At 45.2% G+C, this 24,126-nt stretch overlaps 1 protein-coding gene across 3 annotated transcripts in view; it reads left to right on the top strand.

The window, feature by feature from the left end:
• Nucleotides 1-21,487, top strand: part of TECPR1 (tectonin beta-propeller repeat containing 1) — a 39,834-nt gene extending 18,347 nt beyond the window's left edge. For 2 of the 3 annotated variants that reach the window (XM_077827458.1, XM_077827459.1), the window contains 17 exons: nucleotides 72-217; nucleotides 1,859-2,388; nucleotides 3,355-3,500; nucleotides 4,507-4,662; nucleotides 5,216-5,365; nucleotides 6,197-6,354; nucleotides 8,074-8,201; nucleotides 8,505-8,607; nucleotides 9,300-9,396; nucleotides 9,858-9,937; nucleotides 10,455-10,511; nucleotides 12,702-12,876; nucleotides 15,794-15,929; nucleotides 16,764-16,856; nucleotides 17,724-17,830; nucleotides 18,268-18,387; nucleotides 19,353-21,487. In XM_077827458.1, the coding sequence (XP_077683584.1) occupies nucleotides 72-217; nucleotides 1,859-2,388; nucleotides 3,355-3,500; nucleotides 4,507-4,662; nucleotides 5,216-5,365; nucleotides 6,197-6,354; nucleotides 8,074-8,201; nucleotides 8,505-8,607; nucleotides 9,300-9,396; nucleotides 9,858-9,937; nucleotides 10,455-10,511; nucleotides 12,702-12,876; nucleotides 15,794-15,929; nucleotides 16,764-16,856; nucleotides 17,724-17,830; nucleotides 18,268-18,387; nucleotides 19,353-19,550 (2,580 nt within the window). In that variant the 3' untranslated portion in view covers nucleotides 19,551-21,487. Of the gene's footprint in view, nucleotides 1-71; nucleotides 218-1,858; nucleotides 2,389-3,354; nucleotides 3,501-4,506; nucleotides 4,663-5,215; nucleotides 5,366-6,196; nucleotides 6,355-8,073; nucleotides 8,202-8,504; nucleotides 8,608-9,299; nucleotides 9,397-9,857; nucleotides 9,938-10,454; nucleotides 10,512-12,701; nucleotides 12,877-15,793; nucleotides 15,930-16,763; nucleotides 16,857-17,723; nucleotides 17,831-18,267; nucleotides 18,388-19,352 lie in introns of those variants that run through there. The other variant, XM_077827460.1, reaches the window with a different exon arrangement.
• Nucleotides 21,488-24,126: the final 2,639 nt, after the last annotated feature.

The raw sequence follows: 24,126 nt of genomic DNA on the forward strand, positions 1-24,126 counted from the left end.
CATCTGCTTTCCATGCCATTCATCCCCTTAGGATACACAGACATCCCCGTCAAGACCCCTTTCTCCCCTAGGTCTGGGGAATCGGCTGCGAGGATCGAGCTGTTTATTTCCGGCAAGGCGTCACACCGAGCGAGCTCAGCGGGAAGACATGGAAGGCGATTGTATCTGGCAGAGAGAGTGACAGGTCTCAGACCGGCAGCTCGACCAGTCTGCTCAGGTAGCCAATAAAGTGTCCACAAGCCCTAAAGGCCATCAGATTTTGGTGCTGCCAGGGCATGAGGAGTATTTCTGTGAACACAATCCATCCAGTTTGTTCAAGGCTCCTCACTGTCACCTTGAGCAAACCCCGCACATGGTTCCGGCTTCTCGCCAGGTGCTGAAGTCCATTTGTTTGGGTTTTTTTTTTTTCCAATTAAAATGCAACAGTGAGCAGCAAACTCTTCCTCTCTGGGGAGGGAGGCAATGTTCTGACTTGAGAATTCAGTGCAGCCTGGCAGTAAAGGGAGCTGAGCTGGGATTTGCCCTCAGATACCAGGGTCCAGTCTAGAACAGGATGAAATGTTACCTGCCAGATATCCTGGAGGTGTTTTCCACACTTAACTATTTTCCTCCTCTTGGGGTCACTTGTGTGGCATCTTGCCACTTTCTTTCCCGGAGAGGGTAAACAAATGGTTCCATGATGACAGTTGGCCCATCGGCCATGCTGGGAACACTGCGAGAAGCCACGTGCTGAGCCCTAGGGCTCAGAACATTTCGTGTTGCTGAACAGAAACTATCTGCAGTTGAGAATGAAACCACAGTGTTGATAGGCTCTATTATTATTATTCATTTGTGCTAGAGGTACCTGGGAGCCCCAGGCCTCCATTGTCCTAGGCAAACACAGAACAAAAAGACAGCCCCTGCCCCAGAGAGCTTGCAGTCTGAGAATAAGACAAGAGAACAGATGGATGCAGACAGAGGGGGAGTGCAAGGAAACAATGATGCAATCTTGTCTTTACAGATAAGACAAACACAGGGTGGGGGAAAGGTTAGCACACACAAGCAGAGTGAACAGTGTAATGGCAGCGAATATCGTGTTAATGCCAGGATTCTTTTTAATTTGCCGGCAGAGGGGTGGAGTGAGTTAGGAGGGGATTGGCTAAATAGAACAGGGAATGGAGGGGTGGGGGGCGGGTAGGAGGGGGAAGGTAGCTGTGGAGTGAATCTGAGATGAAGGTGGCGGGGAGCTGAAGGAAACAGCTGATCAGCACATTCTGTAGTCCTGACTGGAACATCCAAAGGTCTCTGCTTCCAAAGGGCTGGAGTCTCTAGCTGGGTTCTCTCTGCACCTCTCCTCCAAGGCCACATGGAAAAGACAGGAGGCACCGCATGGGCCCTAGAACCCCCCAAAGGTGTGTGGGGTTTCCCCTGCACTGTTCTGGGGCCAAGGGCACATTGAAAGGAAGAAAGGGGCCTGGCTGGACCCATATTTTACCTCTGCCCCTCCCAAATGCAGCAGTCCCTGCTTTGGCTGCTTCTGTTCCTACCAGTTGGAGTCTCAAAACAGTCCTGCTCAGCATGTGTACACCAAAAGACAGGGCCTTGGGGTGTTAACACTTGGGGTATTCTGGAGAGTTCTGTGCAGCCAACCCTACAGGCTGTCATAAAAGGATTTCCCAGCATGGCCTACAAAGCCATGCGTTGGGCTCTCTTGCTTTGGGGATGGAGTTAAGCTTTTACCATAAAAGGTCTGGTTTGTATCAGCTGTTCATTGTGTAGCCATCTCTGTCTGTCGTTCTCTGGTCTTTTCTATGGCTTTGTGCCAGTTGATAATTCGGGGAATGGTGGCTGATTAGTTACTTGTCTGTTTGTCCCCAAGTGCTGGCTGTTTCTTCAGTGATGACGTTAGGGAGCAAATGAATTTGATCGTTCAGAGCGATGCGGACATTTCCTCTGATACCGAGAGCCCACAGATACATCCAAACCTTGATGACATGCCCCTGTCAGGTGCTGCAGCTAGCGTCAATGGTAACAGCGTGGGAAGCCAGTCAGCAGAAGTGAGTGCAAACTTGGCTGTGGATCCTCTGGACTCTACTCCTGAAGAAGCCAGCCCTGCTTCAGACAATGGCGAGAAGGCTGGTCTCGAAAAACCCAAGTCTTCTGCTGACCAGGATCCCCATCCTGCAGAACTGCAGTGGACAAACATTGACTTAAAGGAGGCCCATAAAAAGCCTCTGCTCGCTGCCAGCACCTTCCCGGAGACATCCAGCCTGTCTTCCCTTGGCATGTTCTCAGTTGGAGTTGAAGAACATTATGGAGCTGATGAGCACCCGTTGTGGGCTTGGGTGTGTGGGGGAGGCTGCCTGGTGGATTCACACAGCTTGCTGAAATGGTTCACCCTTCAGTCAGGTACTGTCAGCTCAGTGTAGCTGGGCCTTGATCCCCACTCAGGGCCTAATAAGATACCATGCTTTTTTATTTTTTTAAGCGTGTCCTTATCTTAAAATAATCCCTCCTTCTCCCATCCACTCTCTTACCTAGTATCCTGCATGCCAGTTAGTTGTTACCCTTCATCCCAGAAGAGAAGGTATTTCCTGCTGTGCATATCTACCTGTAAAGCACTTTATGAACGTAGTTAGTGACTATTTCTCTGCATATTTGGCAGACTTGTTACACAGGGAATAATCCAGTTTGTCGGAACTCCACACACCTGTTTAGCTCTCCATAGCGTTGAAACTGGAGCTCAGGATAAAACGGCTCCTGGGTGTGACTGAAAACTAGTCAAAAGCAAGTTGTGGAGGGAGCCTGTTTAGAGACAAATACCACAGTGCCTTGCTGGTACCATAGTCCTTGTGATCCGAGGATGAGATATACACTATCGTAAGCCTTTCTAATGGCAAGAGGAACTGAAAGGTGGTTTTCTGAATGAGAGCCCAGCCTTGACTCCTGGAGGGGTTAGAACAGGGAGGCTTTTGAAGAAAGTGAAATATGGTCAAATTTCCAAATAAGTTGGTTGTCAAATTAGTGAGTATGTGGCATCGCAATACTTAGTCTTGTCTTACTGGTCATCTCAGCTCCGTGTCAGAATCTGTAGAGCATACGTCATCTCCTAGGACCATATAGGTGCTACTGTAGTGGAGGAATATAGAGAGGAGTTTATGATAAGTCTTTCAATCCATTTTCTATGCACCATTTGCAGTATTCTCACTGGCCCTTTGGTAATGCCACTGGGGCTAGTGTGTCCATGCAATAGTGCTGTGAGACCAGAGGCATTTCACCCAGTGTTTTTGAAGTGGCAAATTGTGTCTTGAGCATCTAATACTTCACATAATTGAGTTTAAAGCTCACTGGGTCATCATGTTGGTTCTGCTCTAGGTCTGTTATCCTCTGTGCAGTCCCTTTCCCTGTCTATCAGTCCAGCACAAACAGCAGCGTGGCGAAAGCAGATTTTCCAGCAGCTCAGTGAAAGGACCAAGCGGGAACTGGAGAACTTTAGACACTATGAACAAGCTATTGAGCAGGTAAGTGAAAGTCTTCCTGTTTCCTTCCCTTTAACTCTGATCATGATTTAACATCTGACAGGATTGGGCATCCGTGATGGTACTGTCCAGTGTGTGGGCTGCAACCTACTGTTATTAAGCATTGTATCCTTGCCCCCGTTCACATTTGTCCATTACCACAGCTCTTGGAGTGCTTTGGAAAAGTTGCTCTAACTGGAAAGCCTAGTAGCCATTAGACCTCTGTCACAGCTGCTCTTGTAGAAAAGTTCCACTCTAAAAGCTAATACTATAAAAAAGAACACTGGCTGACTCTGTTGCACTTGTTACTGAATATGCTGAAATCCCTAATCCAGGACACCTTTAAATTGTGTTAGATGCATGTGAGTTACTGCACTACACAAATTCAGGGCCTTCTGTTTGCATGAATATCCTTATTACTTCAATAAATGAGAGAGCTTGTTCTCTGTGAACACCAGGGGGCATACCACGGCTTCCATAAGTAGTGCTTATAATGTCAAGAACATCTGAATAACAGGATTTCTAGTTAATATTTCCCTTCGAATATCACACAAAATTTCCTTGGGCTCTTCTTAGATTTCAAAAGGATTTTGGCCCCTCCTTTTCTAAGACTTGAGTTATCCAATATCACCTGTTTAAAGTATTAAAATACAATTCGTTTCAATATAGAACAGTTTGGTGTATGCACTTTCAATCAGTTTGAATAGATGATTATGTTAAAAGCATTTAAACTCTAGAAACACTGTTTCTAACTCTAACCCCAGTTAGAAACAACCTGCTGTATTTTCCCAAGTCAGAGACTCTCTCTGTGATTTTAAACTCTCTGAAGTGGCGACTCTCTGAAGGTGGCATCTCACCTCTTTACCATCGAGTTTTGTTAGCCCTCATCTGATCACATTATCTTCTGCTTGTGTCAGAGCTTCTCGGTATTGTATAGAAAGAACGAGCAGTTGAGGGGGTGTCAAGAAAACTCTTTGCAGCTCCTTGTAACCTTGTGTTTCTGCCACAGTCTGTCTGGGTGAAAACGGGGACCTTACAATGGTGGAGAAGCTGGAAGCCTCATAAATGGACAGATGTGCGAGTGGCCCTGGAGCAGTTCACTGGGAATGATGGCATGCGAGACAGCATTCTGTTCATCTATTACATGTATCATGAGGAGAAGAAGGTGCATTCGAGAAGCACATTGCAGTGTTGGTGTCCCATTTGACAAGAGGAAAAAACATGACTAGATGGGGATGGGCATTGTGATACAGGATTTCTCGTCTAGGTCACCATTTCCGATCTGGCCCAGGCCAGTAGCAAATGAAAGTCTTTTCTCTCTGATGGCTGTCTCAGGGGCCTGTTAGAAATAATCCTGCTCTCAGTGGGAAAGCCACCACCAGGTTGACACCAATTAGCCATCTTGTTGACAGCCCAGAGAGTGAATGGTCATGGAGAAAGAACCAACCTTTGTGGCCTAGCAAGGGGGCCCCTCTGAGGTAGGGTTGACACATACTAGCAGAGTGGTGTAGAGGCGGTAGATAGGACCTCAGTCATCCAGGGCTGTAAGTCTAACCCCATTTCACGAGCACTCCCAAACACAATGTGGGTTTTCTCCCAAGCAGAATGTTAGTCCCTCTGCCATCCTTACCAGGGACCATTTGTGCAAGGTTTCCCTATTGTGGGGGAGGTTTAATGGGAGTTTGCCTTGTTCACGAATGCCCTTTGTATTGTGCCAGTACATCCACGTGTTCCTGAACGAAGTTACCATTCTGGTTGAAGTTCTGAATGATGCCAAACACTCCTTCGCTCTCTACACACCTGAGAGGACAAAGCAGCGGTGGCCAATTCGTCTAGCAGCCACCACAGAACAAGAAATGCATGACTGGGTAACTCTGCCAACTTTCTAACGCAGTCTGGTTACATTTGAAATGACTTCCTTAATCCCTCGTTTGTGTGAGGTTTGAGCATCAGGTTTGCAACCTCTGGACTCTTTTTGGCTGTGTCTGCACTAGCAAACATTGGGAAGATATACCACTAGTGCTACAAAACTTCAGCCCAAGTTTACTTGACACCATAGTGAAAACACCTGCTGCTGCGTGTCACCACTAGGGCTCGTGCCGGTGTGACCTGTGGTGCAGCTGACCCCATGATCACTCTTGTGGGATTTTTGTCCCCTCTAAAATCCCCTACTGTAGACCAGGCCACAGGAACTGTGGCAGGATTAACTCAGTCCTACCCTTCTTTGGAGACAGAGAAATGGAGTTGTGTGTGATGGGCAGGGCTACAGGCATTCAAACCACCTTAACTACTAAGGTTTGCTCAGCGCTGTGTAGATATTCTACTTCTCATAAAAAGCTTAAACAAGTGGGACAAAACTTTCCTTCACTTTTGTGCATTGAGCTGTCTATCCGCCTGCTTGCGTCTCTGTGGCACAAAAATGGCTGCATTTCAGCAGTGGCGAGAGGGAAGGAGGAAGGTGTGTGCGTGTGTGTACAGAGACATTGTGAAGACTCTGGGGATCCTGAAAGATAAATCATGCTGATAGCAATGAATCATGACACCTTTGATCTGAACTCTGCTAGTTCACCTTGGAGATTTGTAAAAGGCAATGAGGATAACCTCCTTTCACTAGCACTAGATGACCTACGTTAAGGGAAAACCTGTGTTCGCACCATGAAATGCACCTCCTCGCTCTTTGTTCCTTCCTTATATTGTAGCTGGCTTTGCTGAGCATGTCCTGCTGTGAAAGCAGACGGATTCAAGGCCCTCCCTCCCACCAGGCCATCTGGTCTGTTACCTGCAAAGGAGACGTCTTCGTCAGCGAGCCAAGTCCTGAATTAGAGGCCGCACCACACCTGATGCCATGTGACCAAATGTAAGACGGTTTTAAAGTTCCCCTCACAACTGTGCATTTCAAGCAGCCAGAATTTTCTTTAATTGCATGTCAGCGGTTATGCGGTCTGTTGTGTGAAACGCATGGTGTGCTGTAGATGTCAGCCAATGATGAAGAGAGACATGGGGTTGCCTTCGTTTTCATAAGTGAGATGAAGAAGTTTCCTCAGGCTACATTTTGATGTTCACATGCTCAAGCTGCATATTATGAGCCAGATCTTGCAAGGTTTCCTATCTGATTTCATTGGGATGCCCTGTAAGACTTGCAGGGTTGGGTGCTAAATTCTCCTACACAAATTAGTGGATGGCATTTTAGAGTAAATGAAACATTCCGTTCATTGGGGCTGAGATTTGAATAGCACCCAAGTGAGGGGATTCAGAATTCTGAATCCCACATGCAATGGTGGTAGACGCTCTCTAGTGAGGACAGCAGCTGGGTTTCTATTCTAAGCATGATATTGCAGCCCTGACCACTGTAGTCCAAAAGCAAAGAGGCCCTTAATCTGCCTCAAAATTGGCAGGTTAAGGGCCAAGTAGAATTTTTGCTACTAATTGGAAGTGACTTGCACGAGGTGTTTCTGATTTCTGAAACCCTAAAAATCCCTTGGGTGCATCTACAGCGAATCTGGGCGGTGCGATTCCCAGTGTGGGTGGACGGACTGGCACTAGCTCAGTTCCAGCTAGCATGCTAAAAATAGCAGTGTGGAGAGAGATTGCAGCATGGAGGGCGGCTGGGGGTAGCTGCTGGAGTCCAAGCCCGCCTGATCCCTTGGGTCAGAGCTCAGGTAGCTAGCAGTGCTGTTCTAGCATGCTAGCTTGAGCAGAGCTAGTAGGAGTCTGTCTACCCTGGATGGGAATCACACCTCCCAGCTGCAGTGTAGACATACCACCAGAGTCCTAACGGTGGAAGGGAGAGGTGGGCGGGGCTCCACTCAGGCCCTAAAGCTTGCCAGGTTGCTGGTGCCTTTATCTACTCCTGCACACTTCCTGATCTGTAAAAGCAGGTCTTCTTTTCTACTCCCCCAGACTCCGCACTGGCATGTTCCTCTAGAGTCCCTTTGCCTTCCCTACTCTTCCCTAGACACACACTCCACACCCTGCGTGGCTCCTGGTCCCCAGGAAGGGATTTCCCTCTGCTAGGCACCTCCTCAGAGCTGCAGACATGGGAGTCCATCTTGAGTATGTGAAAATAAGACTCTGCTCCTGCAGAAGGTGACGGAATCCCCTCTGGCCTCCTGCCTTCCCCCAGGCCCATATTAGGACCATCAATCCATGTGTATTAAACCAAGGAAATTCCTAGAGGAAAAGCTTCTGGGCGAAGTGAACCTGAGGGCAAATATCCACACCTAACAAGTGAAAATCCTCACCAGTATATCCTAGCTAACTGTTCTAAACAAACCAGCAATGGTTCAAATCAGGAAATTCAAAGTTAAACTTAGACGTAAGTGAGGTGTTTGACAGGCTGCAGACTTGCAGCTGAGGTAGCCAAGCGGCCTCCACCCACTGACAGGAGTCAGTCAAAAGGCGCATTCTTAATTGGCATCAATCGCCTTCCCCACGGGTTGGATAGAGGCCGAATGAGCTAGCGACTGAACTGTCCTCCAACCCTCCCTAAGTCAGGGCTGAGGTGCAGGGCAGGGAACACGTGCCATTACTGACTCCGCTATTGAGTTCATGTAAAATGTTCTCTCTCTCCCTGCAGGTTTTGGCGACAGATTGGAGGGCATCTCCGCCTGATAGAGTGCAATAGCCATGGCATAGTATGGGGCATAGGTTACGATCACACGGCCTGGGTTTATACTGGGGGATACGGAGGCGGCTTCATTCAAGGTAATGACACACATCTATTCTACCAGGGTGTATAAATTCCCTATTTAACCTCCTACGTGGCACCAGCAAAACAAAAAATTTCAATCCCCCATCTTTGTATTGTGTCTAGTCTGTAGAATGAGGTGATGGGCATGTCCCATCTCTGCAAGGGAAGCAGGCTGTGCATCTTAGCTTTCTATCTTTGGCTCAAAAATGAGCAATAAAATGTGCATAAAAGTTCCACCTGGCAAAATTTTGAACTATTGCAACTTTCTTCTTTAATATTTAACTTTGCTTTTAATCCGAGTGATTTATTGCCTACAGGATTGGCCAGCAGCGCCGATAATATTTACATGCAATCAGATGTGAAATGTGTTTATATCTATGAGAACCAGCGGTGGAATCCAGTCACAGGATATAGCAACAGGTAAGTGTGTGCGTTTATAATGGTCAAGGGAAATGTCAGGGTGTTTTTAAACTTTTATTTCATGTGTTAAATTGAGATGGAATGCACATGGGCTTTGAGAGGCTAGATTTCATTAAAGGATGCCTTTGTAGGCCTCAATCCTGCAATGCATTGTACCCCAGCACACCCCTGGGAAGGCACAAAACCTACCTGCAAGCAACGCATTGCAGGATTAAGGTCATAGATTGTAAGCGCTTCAAGTCAGGAATCATGTCTTCCTGTGTGTCGTGTAATGCTAAGCACAATGGGTCCCTGATCCTAAGTGGGGCCTCTGGATGCTGCATTTAATAACCATATTTAATAGTCATCTAAAGACATTGGGGTCTAATGAAATGGAAGTCAATAAATCTCTCCTTGGTGGGTAGGAAAGGTTTTTCCACCAAACTTTGGAAAACGGCAGAATTCTCAAGATTCACCCTCCTGGTTTTTAAATGCAAAATAGTCAGTTTTTTGAGATCTTTGATCAGTGTTTGGCAGGCAACTGAGCTGCAGAGCAAACCTGTTTCCTTTCAGTCCCTTCTTCAAGAGAGTCTAGTGATTGAAGACAGTGTTCAGTGTGTGGATGTGGGAAGTGCTAGGCAGAGGTGAAGAGCTTTATCTTTTATCCTTCTCTCACTGTCGCTCATTCTTTATTCCTTGTACTTGTGTTGCAGAGGGCTGCCCACAGACAGGTACATGTGGAGTGACGCGTCTGGCTTACAAGAATGCACAAAAGTTAACACAAAGCCTCCATCCCCGCAGTGGTCTTGGGTAAATTTTGTCTTGAAATTTTTTTTTTTCTATTTTTTATTTAAAAATAAAAAAGAATGGCCTAGTTGCTCGGGCACAGAACAGAGATGTCAGGAGACCTGGGTTCCATTCCTGGCTCTACCACTGACCTGCTGCGTCACTTTAACCTCAGGTTTCCTCAACGGTACAATGGAGATGATCTCCCTACATCCTAGGGATTCTGAGAGGATTGATTGTCCCCCCACCCTCCCAACCCAATTCCTCTTTGGCTCCTTTGTGAATCCCACCCTGAATGTTTTTAAAGTCCTTGGGGACCCAGGATGAAGTTGATTTCTACAGGCAAAGTTGTACTATAAGTATTGTTATCAGAACATTCCGTACAAGCAATTACAATGCAAAGTGTGCAGAAGAAGAGGTGAAAGGTGATCTCCCTGCCTTCACTTTCTGTTGTGCTCCTATTCACGTTATCCTTCTGACTCTAGGTGTCTGACTGGTATATTGATTTTAACATTTCCGGTGGAACTGATCGGGAAGGCTGGCAGTATGCAGCAGACTTTCCAGCGTAAGGAGTTACCTTCTTGTACCTAATAGCCTGGCAGGACCATGCCAAGTTTAACACCTGATTGGCTACAACCACAGTGCAAGCAATTATTTAAAACTAGTTGATTTGCACTTCAGCTTTGCTTTAATGGTGGCATCTGAGTCCTTGATTTCCCCTTTTGCAAAATGAGGGGGAGAGAGCTGCGGACAATTAGTGTTTAGTACCGTATCGATTTGAAGTATTAGTGTCCATGGCGTTTGGGGAGGAGGGGTGAAATATAAGTCCCACACAGCAAAATAAGGGTTTGCCAATATTCTAAAGTGGCAGGGAGGTCTCCAGGGTGGATAGTTATTTACAGTTGCAAGCCAATGCCTGGTATCCTCACAACACTGTGTGGTGTGAGGGAGAGCTTTGTACAGAACAGTTGCATGGAAAATAATGCTGGGCTGAAGCATAGTCAGCGCTGACAGGCTGTTGCTGAAATGTGAGGTATTTCCAAGTCCTCTCAAACGTGCATTAAACCACGTATCTTTGGCAGATCCTACCATGGCCACAAGACGATGAAGGATTTTGTTCGACGAAGACGCTGGGCCAGGTAAGGGATTAAGTTATGGATATAAAGTTTAGAATTCAGACATGCTCCTTTCTTAAGAGCAAGCTGTTTAGTCCCTTAAATATCTCTCCACTAACAAAGGGCAAAAGCACTGAAACCTGCACTGAAGAACCCATCTCCAGCAGGGCAGCCCATGGCTTTAGCAACCACTTAAATTACATTTTTCACTTCCAACCTTTGCACACAAGTGTCCCAACGTTTCCGTTGTGACTGTGTGAGATCTCTGGGTAGAAGCCTTCTGGTCACAGTTCAGATCAAGGTTCTTGTCACAGGACAGAGCACCCGAAGTATCACCTCGTGGACTGCAGTCTACAGGCAGCCTGCCACAGTGTTCCCCTTTAAGGGGCTTCTTCAAAACCTCAAACCCTTGTGCCCAGTCACAGCCTATTTCGGGTTCTGGTTTGGTAAATAAACAAAAAAATTCAAAATAAAGCTCTCGTAAGCCATTTATCCCCTTATTAGGACACGCTCAGGCCTTCCCTACCATAGTCTCACTTCCCCAAGTCCCAGCTTTCTCTACTGGAGCCTACTTTCACCCAGCAGCCTCTGTACTCTAGTCTTCCTGAGCATCCTTCACTTCCTGCTGCTCATTACAAGGGAATCAGCTAAACCCCCTACAGATGAGCCTTAGTAACTAGGGTTGGCTGGGCCCAGGCCTCTAGCCCTTAAAGGGGCAGACCACCCTTTTATAGCTCCCTTTACAAATGGTGGTTAAATGATTAGTAGATGATGATAGAGAGTCTGCCAAGCCAGTAGGTTGCTTGTAACCATTTATAACACATGCCTCATATGCTTAGATTGCAGGCTCTTAGGGCAGGGACTGTCTTTTTGTTCTGTGTTTGTACAGCACCTAGCACAATGGTCTATGACTGGGGCTCCTAGGCACTACAATACACATAACAATAGGGCTTTAACCCTCTTATAGATGGAGTCCTAATATAAATGTGACCAGCACCACCTACTTACTAGGCAACTGATGACTTCCCAGCCAGGCTTTACTGTAATAGGATGGAACCAGAAAAGATCAAACGTCACTGTATCCTGCCTTGAGCAGGAAGCACCCCTGTACCCTGCTCTTTCCTGAGGGAACCTGGGGCAATTCTGAATCACTCTAGTTTTCCTCATGCACTTTCTTGTGCTAAGCTATCAAACACCCTTACTAATGAGGCGCTATGAGCCTACAAATTAAAGACTTTGATATTTGGTGCTTGTTTTGTGGCTGCAGAGTCAACGTTTTAGGCTTCAAGCATCTCTTCCTCCCACTCAGCGAGGCCCTCGGGTCACAAACAGTTCTGCTGTATGTCCTGTAACGAACTGAATCCAAATGAACTAAGTGCTGATGCCAAATATAACTGACACACGTTGAGAAAAGTCTTAAGCCCAACCGTTCCTCTCTTTCAGTTGCACAAATTAAAATTGAAAACAAATAGGGGATTGCTTAGGGCTAGATCCTGGATTTGTGGGTTGGAGGAGAGAGAAATTCCCTGTGTTCCCGGGCTGGGTGCAGGTAGACATTCTGCCTGTAGAGTCAAATGTATCCTCCCTAATTTGCAACGCTACTTATTTCCACATGGAAACTAGAGCAGTGTAGCTTTCTGTAATGGCCCATTAAGAGAGAACCTTTTTCTGTACTGCTTTAATGGAAGGCTGCCAGCTCTTAGCCAACAAACATGCCTCCCTCCCTTGGGATGCTCAGTGTTACCTTCAGACAGTCCCCTCCTGAATCAAGTCCAGCTGTCACTCCCATTGCCAGTACAGAGAAGGGAACGGACCACCTACAGAGTTCTGCTCTCAGCAATGGATTCTCCCACTACCACGATGAAATGTTTTTCTTTATCCTGAAGTTGTAGGCTAGGTTTAGACAGGTAGGAAGTAAAGTCTAAGAGGGCCTGTTTTTTCTTTATTAAGTTGCTCTTAAAAAATAAACCCTGATAAATGTTATCCAGTGTCTAGTGCTTCAGAACTCAACCTGGAAACACAAACCTGGTTGGTGTCAACTCACTTTCAAACTGAAAATATTTGTTGCATGGTATCTCTGCTTACCATATTACCCATTGAATGAAAGGATTTGGGGACTTCCCCCACCCTTACGAGTTATTCTGTCAACCTGGGAGCAGATCCACTCACAGGAAGGGCATGTTCCTAAAGGGTTGTGGGGGTTTTCCTCTTTAGAAAATGTAAAATAATCACCCATGGACCCTGGCTGGAAGTGCCACCCATCGCCCTGTGGGACATCGCCATAATCCCTAGTTCGTCAGCAGACAAAGAAGAATCGATAGCACTCTGGGCAGTTAGCAACAAGGGAGACGTGCTGTGCAGACTCGGAGTAACACAGCAAAATCCAGCTGTAAGACTTTCTCGTTACTGCCTCTCTCATATAAGTGTCATTTAAAGTGTATGTATGTAGCGTGTGCACGCATGTATCCCTCAAATCACTTCACTGGTTTTTGTCTCTTGTGTAAACCCCCGTTAACCCCTCAGCCTTCTTTTCCTGCTCCACCCACCCCCGAGGTGCGCTTATTCCCCACCTCTTGACTCATGCTGTCTCCTGTGCCTGACACAGCTCTCCTCTCCTCTCCTACCCTATATGTCTCTCTGCCGCCCCTTTCCTTTCCTTCCCCTTCAGTCACTGAGGGGTCTGCTCCTGCCTTCTCTTCAAATTATTGGTAGCATGTCCATCTGACTTAGATATTAAGCTGCTCAGGGCAGGAACCTGGCCAAGCTGTGGTCCCCATATAGAGCCCACTGAAGTCAATGGGAGTCTTTCCATTAACTTCAGTGGGCTTTGTATTGTGCTGTGTGTTTTTTATAAGAAACCATGCACATCTATAGTGCCTAGTATAATTAATACTAGGTTCACATTTACCTACAGACTATAATAGACATTGCAAAACAGTAACCTCCATCCACTAAAGTACTTACCCATGTGAATCATCCCTGTAATAGCAGCTGCCTCCCAAGTGCCCCCTCCTGGCTAGGAAGACCTCAGTTTCCCTCTTTCTCAGGGCTCCTTAATAAACTCCACAGACAGGCTAGTGCTGGAGATGTGGATTAGCCCTCTAGCCACCCCACAAACAAACTTAACCCTTCTCGGGGGTAACAAAAAATAGAACTGAAAAGTCCCAGCAAACAAAAAGGTAGAAGAACCTTCATGGGCTTTTCTTCAGCCTACCCCAGGGCTGTGTTTCCAGCACCTTTCCAAGCTACCTTTGAGTCTTCTCCTTGCTCTGGTATAGGAAACTCAGCCTCTAGCCTGATTTCCCCTAGAGTACTGTTCTCCTGCAGCTTATCTGGTTCAGTGCCTTCCCTGGCACAGAGCAGCCAGACTGACCAGTCCCTGTAGTTCTGCTCCCAGCCTGATCTCTCTGTCCCTTTATAAGGCTCAGGTGTCCATTAAAGCATCAGTTGAGTCCCTGAACCATGCCTCCCCTCTGGCTCTACAGCAAGGCCAGCTGCTCTCTATTAGGCCCCATTGTAAGGCTTTTAATGAGGCACAGGTGGGCTGGATCAGTACCTTCTTAGGCTATATCTAGTCTGCACCCCAATGGGGGCAGCATGTAGGCTAGGTGTAGCTATAGACAGCAGTGAAAAGCAGGCTGTGTCCACACTGCAGCATGTAGCTACAGATGGCAGAGAGGCTCTGGCAGGGGGGAAGTCATGGGGAAAGGGTCTGGCAGCGGGGAGGGCATGGGACCCTCCCCTCCCACTACTAAAAATAGTAGCACAGATGTGGGAAGCACTACTTGGGTGTGGAGAGAGCCATAGGGGGTACATACCCAAAGGTTCTGGTGTGCTTTTATTCCCCTAAGTTATTCATACCTGTGCTGGGGATGGAGGGTCCAGTGTATGTACTCCACATGCTGCCGTAAGAAGTGTGCAGTATAGACATACCCTTAAAGGGCCCAGTCCACCTGGTGACACGCCCTTTGACTTCAGAAGGATGCTTGCATGTTTAATGTTAAGCATGTGTAAGTGCTTTACAGGATTGTGGCCAAATGTGCACTAATTTTTGCAAAAGTCATATCTAGAGCTTGTAGAAATTTTTTCATTTTTTTTAATATAAATTTAAATGTAGACATCTCAAAACTTTGGAAAAACCAGTATGAAAAAAAATTCAAAAAAATGTTCATTAATATGTTTCCTGTTTTTTCTACCAGTTCTGTTTCAACAGTTGTACTGTTAGGTACAACTAAAGTCATAATGCGCTTATAGAAAAGTCCCATAGAATTGAACGGAAGATTACATCCCTGCTCTAGCATAATCTAAACCAGGGGTGGGCAAACTTTTTGGGCTGAGGGCCACATCGGATTTCCGAAATTGTATGGAGGGCCGGTTACGGGAGCCTGTGCCTCCCAAACAGCCAGGTGTGGCCTGGCTCCCACCCTCTATCCAAACCCCCCTGCTTCTCACCCTCTGACGGCCCCCCTGGGAATCCTGTCCCATCCACCCCTCCCTGACTGCCGCCAAACCCGCCCCACCCCTGCTGCCCCATCTAATCTCTCCTCTCCTTCCTGACTGCCCCCTGGGATCCTTACCCCCATTCAATCCCCCTGTTCCCTGCCCTCTGACCACCCCGACCCCTATCCACACGCCCACCACCCTAAACTCCCCTGCTCTCTATCCAACCCGCCCTGCTCCCTGCCCCATTACTGCGCTGCCTGGAGCACCGGTGGCCGCTACCGCCGTGCCACGCAGAGCACCAGGACAGCCAGCCACGCCACCGCGCAGCACAGAGCACCGGGTCCGGCCAGGGCTCCACAGACAAGAGCTCACTGCCCAGAGCATTGCACCGGTAGCACAGTGAGCTGAAGCTGCGGGGGTGGGGGAACAGTGGGGGAGGGGCCGGGGGCGAGTCTCCCGGGCCAGGAGCTCAGGGGCTGGGTAGGAGGTTCCTGTGGGCCGTAGTTCGCCCACCTCTGATCTAAACAAACCAGGGAAAGGCCTTTGTCGGTTAAGTCATATAGGGTTCTATAAAAGTTACTCTTCAGAACCAGTTGCATTCTGTAGGATTTTTCCCGTCACATGCTGATCAGCCAGCAGGCACACTGTGTTATTCAGGTCTGCAACAGGTGCATGGTTCCCAAACCATACTTTAAAAGAAAAGGAGGACTTGTGGCACCTTAGAGACTAACCAATTTATTTGAGCATAAGCTTTCGTGAGCTACAGCTCACTTCATCGGATGCATACACAAGTACTCCTTTTCTTTTTGCGAATACAGACTAACACGGCTGTTACTCTGAAATCATACTTTGTCATTTGCTAGGGAACATCATGGCTTCACGTGGGAACAGATCAGCCCTTCATGTCGGTCTCGATTGGGGCATTCCACCAAGTCTGGGCTGTTGCCAGAGATGGCTCTACCTTCTACCGGGGTTCAGTGTCTCCAAAAAAACCTGCAGGTGAGTGCTGTGGAACAGAGTAGGTCTTCTCACAGCAAGGATGTAGTGAGCTGAACGAGCACAGGACGGAGACATTTCAACGTCATCACTGCAAAGAGTGTGAGGCTGATGCAAAGTAAACAGCCTCCTCCTCACTTATATTAACATGCTTTAGGACGCTTTTAAAAAGTTAGTTAATGCTTACAAAACCTTGAGATGAGTTTCTTTTTGTTAGCAATGTATCTGGGTAACTTCTTGGAAGCCCAAGAGAAGTTTTACCAGCCTTGCCCACAAGGAAATGCCATTTCACACGGATCAGCAACATTCCTCCTTAAATTCTCCAGACCAAACTCTCTTGAGAAGGTCGGGGTAGAAACTATCTAGCATTAAACACACCTCAATATGGAAAATACTGAGTTGGGAAAGGAGATGGAAAATATTGCTTTATGTGAAGTAGGTTCCCACTCTTAGTTTAACCATTCTGTGCCTCAGTTTCCCCATCTATAAAATGAGGATAATGATACTGACCTCCTTTGAAATCTAACAATGAAAAGTGCTATATAAGAGCTAGGTATTCTCACCATGTGTAATTCAAATGGAGAGGATTAGTGGTTTGGGTGTGCTTGACTTTTAGACTAGCACTTCTCATGTTAGCCAGTCATGTTATTGTATAGCCAGAAGGGCTGGAAGGCTTCTTGGTTCCCTCTGCTGTGATTCACCACTGCCTTGTGTAGCTAGGTATTTCTAATGCTCCTACCCCTATGGTGTCTGAACACAAAGCTTTCTTTGGCCTATTACAATACCCTTCTTACTGCTGTTTTCTCAATGTCTCGTTCATTTATTTCCAACTTCTAGGCGATTGTTGGTACCATATCCCTTCACCTCCAAAACAAAAATTAAAACAAGTCTCAGTAGGACGGACATCTATGTTGGCGGTGGATAAAAATGGTGAGTTTTAAATGACAAGGACTCGGAAATGAACCAGAGATCTGACTGCTTTAAAACAAGATTCTAGGCCACATCCTCCACTCGTGTAAACTGGCATTGCTCCATTGAAGTTAGTAGAGCTATGCTGGTTTACACCACCTGAGGATCTGTTCCTCTGTGTGTTCAGAGGGAATAGCCTTGCATTGGCACAGTGATGGACTGGGTGCGGTAATCACTGTCTGGCTCCTAGGATTGTATTTGACGTAGGTAGTGCCATAGATAACATGGACACAGCATCTAGAACGCTTTTTTAAAATATTTATTGGATTGTCACAAAGAAGAAAATAACCTCTCTCACTGCGTCTGAGGAGCTTTGCCAGAAACCCCGAAACATGCAAATCTGCAGGAAGAATGCCTTGCAGTGAACCATGCACATCATCCACAGCAAACAAACTGGTGCATCATCACTAGACAAAATTAAAGGATCCTTTCACAAAAGAAACAAGCCTTTAACTCTGCAGCGTCCTGTTTGAGCGAACTCCTTTTCCATGTTGCATTACTTCTGTACCGCCAATGGTGTGCATGGATCTTTGTAAATCTATAATGCATGGTCCTTTCCCCAAGGAGCTTTAGAAATTAGGGTGTGCACCATTATTCAGGAAGGTCAGAATAGGGTAAATAGAGACTATGAAGTTCCACTCACTAGTGAAAAGTGTAACAGGATTCCACAGAAAATAAGGAAGCAATAACTAGTGATCTCTTATGATGTTTAATTAAACAGTGCAGAGTTCATGGCTTTAATGCAGTGGTCTCATCCTACATGAGCAGAACTCCCGAGCTCTGTCTAAAAGACCTTCCCTTCATAGGATTTAATTGATCTATTTATAGGTAATCTCTGGTACCGTCAGGGAATCACACCAAGCTACCCTCAAGGATCTAGTTGGGACCATGTTTCAAATAATATCCGTAAAGTTTCTGTGGGACCCCTGGATCAGGTATGTATTTAACTTTGCATTTCACTAGTTATGAATGACATAGCTAAATCATCAGTAAACAGTGGTTTCTACTCGTGTTTCCCTCATAAGACAGTGACTCACATGCTGGCATCCTGACAACCTGAAAATTAACTCTGTGAAATGGTAACACAGACTTCTGCTGTCCCACTGAGACTATGCAAATAGCATATATTGTAAACCTTCCTTGTTAAATCTCAGTGGAAATGTTTTCACTGCTAATCTTCGTGCCTGGGTCTCATTTGTGTAGGGGTGTTTGGGTTTCTGTTTGCCCAAATTAGAGCTGTTTTGCTCTAAGCAAGGTCACTGCATCCAGTCTTTGGAGCTGTTTGTGTGACTGAGCCGGGTACTGTCATGGTTTTCATTTAGAGGAAGAGAGCAGTGTGTGAAACACATTTTATTCATTCTCTCTCTTTAAGGTTTGGGTGATAGCTGATAAAGTGCAAGGAAGTCACAGCCTAAGTTGCGGGACAGTCTGTCATCGAACAGGAGTCCAACCATTGGAACCGAAAGGGCTCTCATGGGACTACGGCATTGGGGTGAGTGCTGGGAGCGCAGAATTGCTTTAGAGTTGGTATCTACACAGTTATAGGTGGTTGGGCACTGTCTATAGAGGAAGATACAATCCCTGTTTCAGCAGGCGCCTACGAAATTTTGGATAGGTGCTCATCTCCTTGTGCAAGGCAGGAAACTGGTCTTGCACCCTGTACTCTCAAATAGGAGCACTCCTTGTCTTGACTATGGAGACATTTCCATGTCAAGTGATTGTGTCTTCAAATGTATTGGCGTCTTTTTTTAAAATGAATGAAGTGTGTTATGCAATTACTGTATAGAACAGTGCCTCATTTACATTATACTAATCTTTAAACTAGGGTTGGTTTTTAGTTTGAGCGTTTTGAAGTCTTCATTAAAGAGTTTAATTTTGTGTCCAGTGACACTGTTTTAAAATATGTAGTTAACTGTGATTAGCCAAATTAAATATAATACAGCAATTAACATGGCAGCATTTTATAAGTAAAGCTTGTCCATGGTCTGTGCATGATTATCCCCCATTGTCATGATGCTGCAGTGTTTGAAGTGCAGATATTTAAACAGTCTCATTGAAATCATAGCCCCTTTGAAGTTGATGGCAAAATTCCAACTTCGGTGGGGACAGGATTTCACCCAATCCCCATTATGCAGAATACTAATCCTTGTCCAGGCCTGCTCTTTTCCTTGAGCATGTGTCTCATCCATTTTAGATGCTCTAACCAGAGTATCCAAGAGATAGGAGTCATGGGGATTTGAGTGTGTGGACCAGGCAGTTATGCACCCAGCTCCCTCTGGGAGTTACACATGCTAGCAGGTCAGGATTTTGTAAGGAGTCCTTTTTCTGAGCTGAGATAGGGTGGGAAAACTAACCCCCGGCAGGGCATTAAGAATAAATAGTGCAAAAACCTTCCTGTAAACAAAGCTTTGAATCAAATTGCGATGTTTCTTTAAAATATATTAAAATCTCATGTAGGGTGGATGGGAGCACATTACAGTCAGAGGAAATGCAACTGAAGCTCCTAAGGCTGCTTTACATGAGACCTCTGAAGAGCATTCAGCAAAGCCAACGGATCTAGAAGATGGGGAGAATGGAGGAAAAGGAAACCATTCTAAAACCACCTTGATGGTTAACGAAGGACAAGCACTAGACAGAAACTCTGTTAATTGTTAGTATGTTCTGTTCTCTGTACACTGGCTGCTGCTTGTTTCCCAAGTAATTTAAAGAAAAACAAACTGTAGGATACAACAAACTCAATCCATTTCTGCTCAGAAAAAAAAAAAAGCCTTCTGATAAAACTGATGCATTTTTTAGAACTGGAATTTACAAGATGGGCATTTTAATATTTAATTTATTCTTGTACTACTAAGTTAATAGAGTATGGCTTGATAGAACTGACAGAGTTTTGCCAAGAGAGACAAGGTGCTGTTTGGAGCTGCAGGAATAGCCTTGACCCCCATTTAAAGCTGCTACACAAACTGTGTGAATGTGAATATCTTTGCAGACTTGTTTGTTTTTCCTGTAGAAGTCTTTAATTCCCTTCCCTACATCCCTTAACACTCACTCATCTTATATGCCACTCTCCAGTTTTAGTATTTCTCGTCTTTGGGCAGATAGGAGGATTTTAAAAATTGTATCAATATATAGTTGATTACTGTACAGAGCGCTCTAGTCACTGCAATAGTGTCAAATCTAGGGTCCTGATCCTGCAGACACTTATGGACATGCTTAACTTTGCTCATGTGAGTCAGCTCATTGATTTCTATGCTACCCTCACATTGAGCGGGGATCACTTGTATCAATAATGTTCCACATGAGTATAAGTGTGTGTTTGCAGGACTGGAGCGGAGGGAGTACACATTACTAAGGGCCAAATTCTGGTACCCGTTCTCATGCTGCATAGAATCTTATTTCACAAGTGGTCTCATTGGTGTCAGCGGAACTCATGTGGAAGAGAGTCCTAATCTCTCAGTAGGGGTGCTTCTACATTTATCAGATATGAGGTGGAAAAATCATCTTTTTAGCCTCACGTTCAGCTCGTCCTCCAACAGCTCACACCTCATGCTTTGTCCAAGTCTCTTCGAGTGAGAGACTGGAAAAAGTTCTTTGCCTATTTCCGGCTTCATAATGGTAGAGAGCTACAGTCTCGCCCGTGAAGTCAGTGTAGACTAGCATGCACTCAGAATGGGGCTTTGCTGTTAGTTTGTACTAAGTGATCTGTGCTGAATATATTTCTGGCTCTTCTCCTAGTGAGTTAACACCTTAGTGTACATTATTCCTCAAAAGAGAAGGTCTAGTTCTGTCCTGCTTTAAAATTGTAGTTAAGCCTAGATTTTCCTCTGAACTCCTCTTTATTTTAAAGCCCAATATTGTGTGGTGCCAGTCACCTTCTGCAAGGTGCTGAGCGTTCACCTCCCGTTGGTTTCAGGAGGGCACTCCACACCTTACAGGATAAGGCTTTATCCATTGTAACTTTTAGAGGGGTTGTCACGGAGGGGCTAATCTTGCACACTTAGATTTGATGGGAATGTTGAGAGCAGGCTCAGACCCCAAGTTTCTTAATGGTAGCACTGCAAGTTTACATTCTTTTTCCCTATATTGTGTGTGATTGTATATGGAGTTATTTTTATATAAATTGAATAGCAATGTGGCATGGTCTCAAGTACTGTATTTGTAGAAGTAACTATTGACTGTATTTAATATATATATATATGATATTTTAATGCCAAGACACTGTTTATGTCCAAATGTGAAAAAGAATCTTAAAGATGCTACTGTCTAACCTATTGAACTTTCCAATATGTGATTATAGTTTTTTTATTGATTTTTACATCTGTGGTGTTTCAAGTGTCGTAAGTGACATTATTTGCATTCATTCCTATAAATACTAGGTTACATACAGTTCTAGAAGTTACACAGCAATTGTTCCAAATAAACATCATTAATAGCTTTACCACATATACTCTTAGGCTTGCTTTTTCTCTGCACTAACACATAATCTATGTCAGAAGGTCAACTTATATTTTCCTTTTGAATATCCAATGTTTACATCTTCAGTGCAAGTGTTACATATAATACTAACTGACTCAATAAAATATACACTAATGTAATCGTGCATTTTCTCCTCCCCCTCCCCCCCCCCAAGGGAGGGACCCCATTTTGTCTGTTGTACAACAAAAAGCTGTTTAAGGGAACATATGCAAAATATAAAATCTATATTTGAGCACCAAATCTCTGCCCCTGAAAGTCTTCTTAAAGTAGAAAGTGACAGATGGAATTAAAATGTACATCATCCCCCTAATTGTGAAATAACTTTACTGAAATTAATTGAAGGTTGAAATGGATTTTGAAAAATAAAGTTCATCTGTCAGAAAAAAGACGCCCATTGTGAAATTCCCTTGAATTTGTCCAAGAAAAACTCTTGTCACTAGCTACTATTTTGAAACTAGGGGTAGCTACTTGCCCTAAGCTATAATGCTAACACTACTGGAAGAAATAAAATACCCTAGCAATTTTGTTCAGTGAGAAGCAGGTCATAGCTGACAGCAGAGCAGTATTTACTGAGGGAAGGCATACCCTTCATATCTGATCTCTGTACCACTAGCTACCTGATACTGCATTTACTGTTAAAGGTTATGCAGTATTGTTTGCCAAATGCTTTAATAACTTGTAATAATGCCCCTTTATTTATGCTAAGCATTGAATCCAGACACTGATACGCTGTCTTGGCAGCTAAAATGCTGTCTGTCCCCTTCCCCTCCCACATAAAAAATCCTAAAGAAAAGGACTTTAAAGTCCACAGAATGCTGCTGTGGGAATCTCCATTGTAATGTATTGGTGACTGAGGAGCTTAAAAACCCCTGCAAGATGTATTAGACTCCCTTAATGTTTGTCACTCAATATTACTTCTCTCACTTTCATTACTGTGCCTAGACACATTCAGCAAAGCACTTAAGCACACGCTTAAGTGCTTTGCTGAATCAGGGCCTATATAAACAGTCAAGAGAGCTTTTAAGAAATGGGACCAGGATTCACCAAAACTAAACTGTCTGTAAATTTAGGCATAACAAAAGAACTAGAGAGCCATGTACATGGCATTGCCCTTTGTTGTATTCCAAAGCCTGGCTAGTACGCTGAGTTGTCTGTCTGGACCCTAACCCAAGGAACTAGTGTAACTCTACCCATATAAAATGCCTTTTACATGACATCTTAACTTGAATTGTAAGTTGGGACTTGCATAACTCTTCCCTTGTGTGTTTAAGGGGGATTAGACTCAGTTAATGGCCCAAGTTCAATTATTTTGAGGTTATAAGAGAACACTAAAGGCAGCTTTGTTCCTGCTAATGTGCAGTTTAGCAATGTGGGGCCTGGTCTCTATAAGAGATGCAAAGAGAATGACATTTCAGAAGTGTAGGGAGAATCGCTACTGAAGTAGTAAGTAGCAGCAGTGTTTGAAAGGTAGGAAGTTGGGTCCATTTCTCCCCCGGCCACAAAGAATCCTACCAGAGGGGACTCACCAAAGAAAGCTGCCCAGAGACCTCCTTGGTGAGTTCCCCCTGATGATTGTGGGAGGCTCTGAGCCTGTGCCTCAGTGGTTCTGGCCACAGTCATTGACAGCCAGGCTACCAGGGCCTCCGCCCAGCCATAGCTGCCTCCAGGATCCCTGCAGCAGGTAAGACTGTGCAGAGCAGGTGTACTATGGCCCCAAAACGTGCACTGGGCCCAGGGATGGTGACATGCAACTCCCCCTATTCCCCTTTTTCATTTAGTTAAAACATAGTTGTACAAAAACTAGTTGAGCCAGAGAGACAGGCACAAATGGCTGCTGTGTTGCTCCTGTCATGCACTTCAATATTTACTCAAACAATCTAGTATTTACATTGCAATTAAAGTATTTAAAAATGTTTCTGACCTTCATTAGCCTTTCCAGGTTGGCGGCTTCCTAGCTGCTGCAGCCATTTTCCTCCTAAGCCAGCTTTCTCCAGCTGCCACAGGGGTCACTAGAATTCATTTTGGGTGGTGGGGGGAAGGAGGGGAGACAAAATCCTGAACATACTTATCTGCACCTGTTACATATTGGAAGCATTTGCTAACGTGATCTGTCCCTTACCACTGCTTGTCATGTAGGCAGATGAGAGCCCTCAGCCTAATTCACTTTGGGCCAGTGTCTGGTTACTATTTTGTTTGCAACAATGACTTTAAATGCCAGACCAAGGCTCTAGGCCCACAGGGAACTGGGTTTTTAAAAACAAAAAAAGCAGGAAGGTTGTCACATTATTTAGACTTATCACAGGGTACGCACCATGGGTAGCACTTCCTCTGGACAACAACTCTCTTCCAGGTCTAACAGCTGCCCTTGCAGGCTCTCAACCCATTATCCTTTTGCTTACCTTGCACCCCCTCTCTCACTTCAGGAGCTTCTTTGTGACTCGGCCCTCCAGCCAAACTCTGTGGTTTCTCCTTCTGGGGTATAAAGTCTTACTGGACCTGTTGATAAGGCCAGTCGTTCTCAACCTTTCCAGACTACTGTACCCCTTTCAGGAGTCTGTTTTGTCTCACGTACCCCAACTTTCACCTCACTTAAAAACTACTTGCTTACAAAATCAGACAAAAATAAAAGTATCACAGCACACTGTTACTGAAAAATTGCTTACTTTCTCACTTTTACCATATAATTATAAAATCAATTGGCATATAAATATTGTACTTACATTTCACTATGATACTTGAGCATGTTTTTCACTTGTGA

Source organism: Eretmochelys imbricata, chromosome 10 (genome assembly GCF_965152235.1).
Source record: "Eretmochelys imbricata isolate rEreImb1 chromosome 10, rEreImb1.hap1, whole genome shotgun sequence".
Taxonomy (NCBI): Eukaryota; Metazoa; Chordata; order Testudines; family Cheloniidae; genus Eretmochelys; species Eretmochelys imbricata.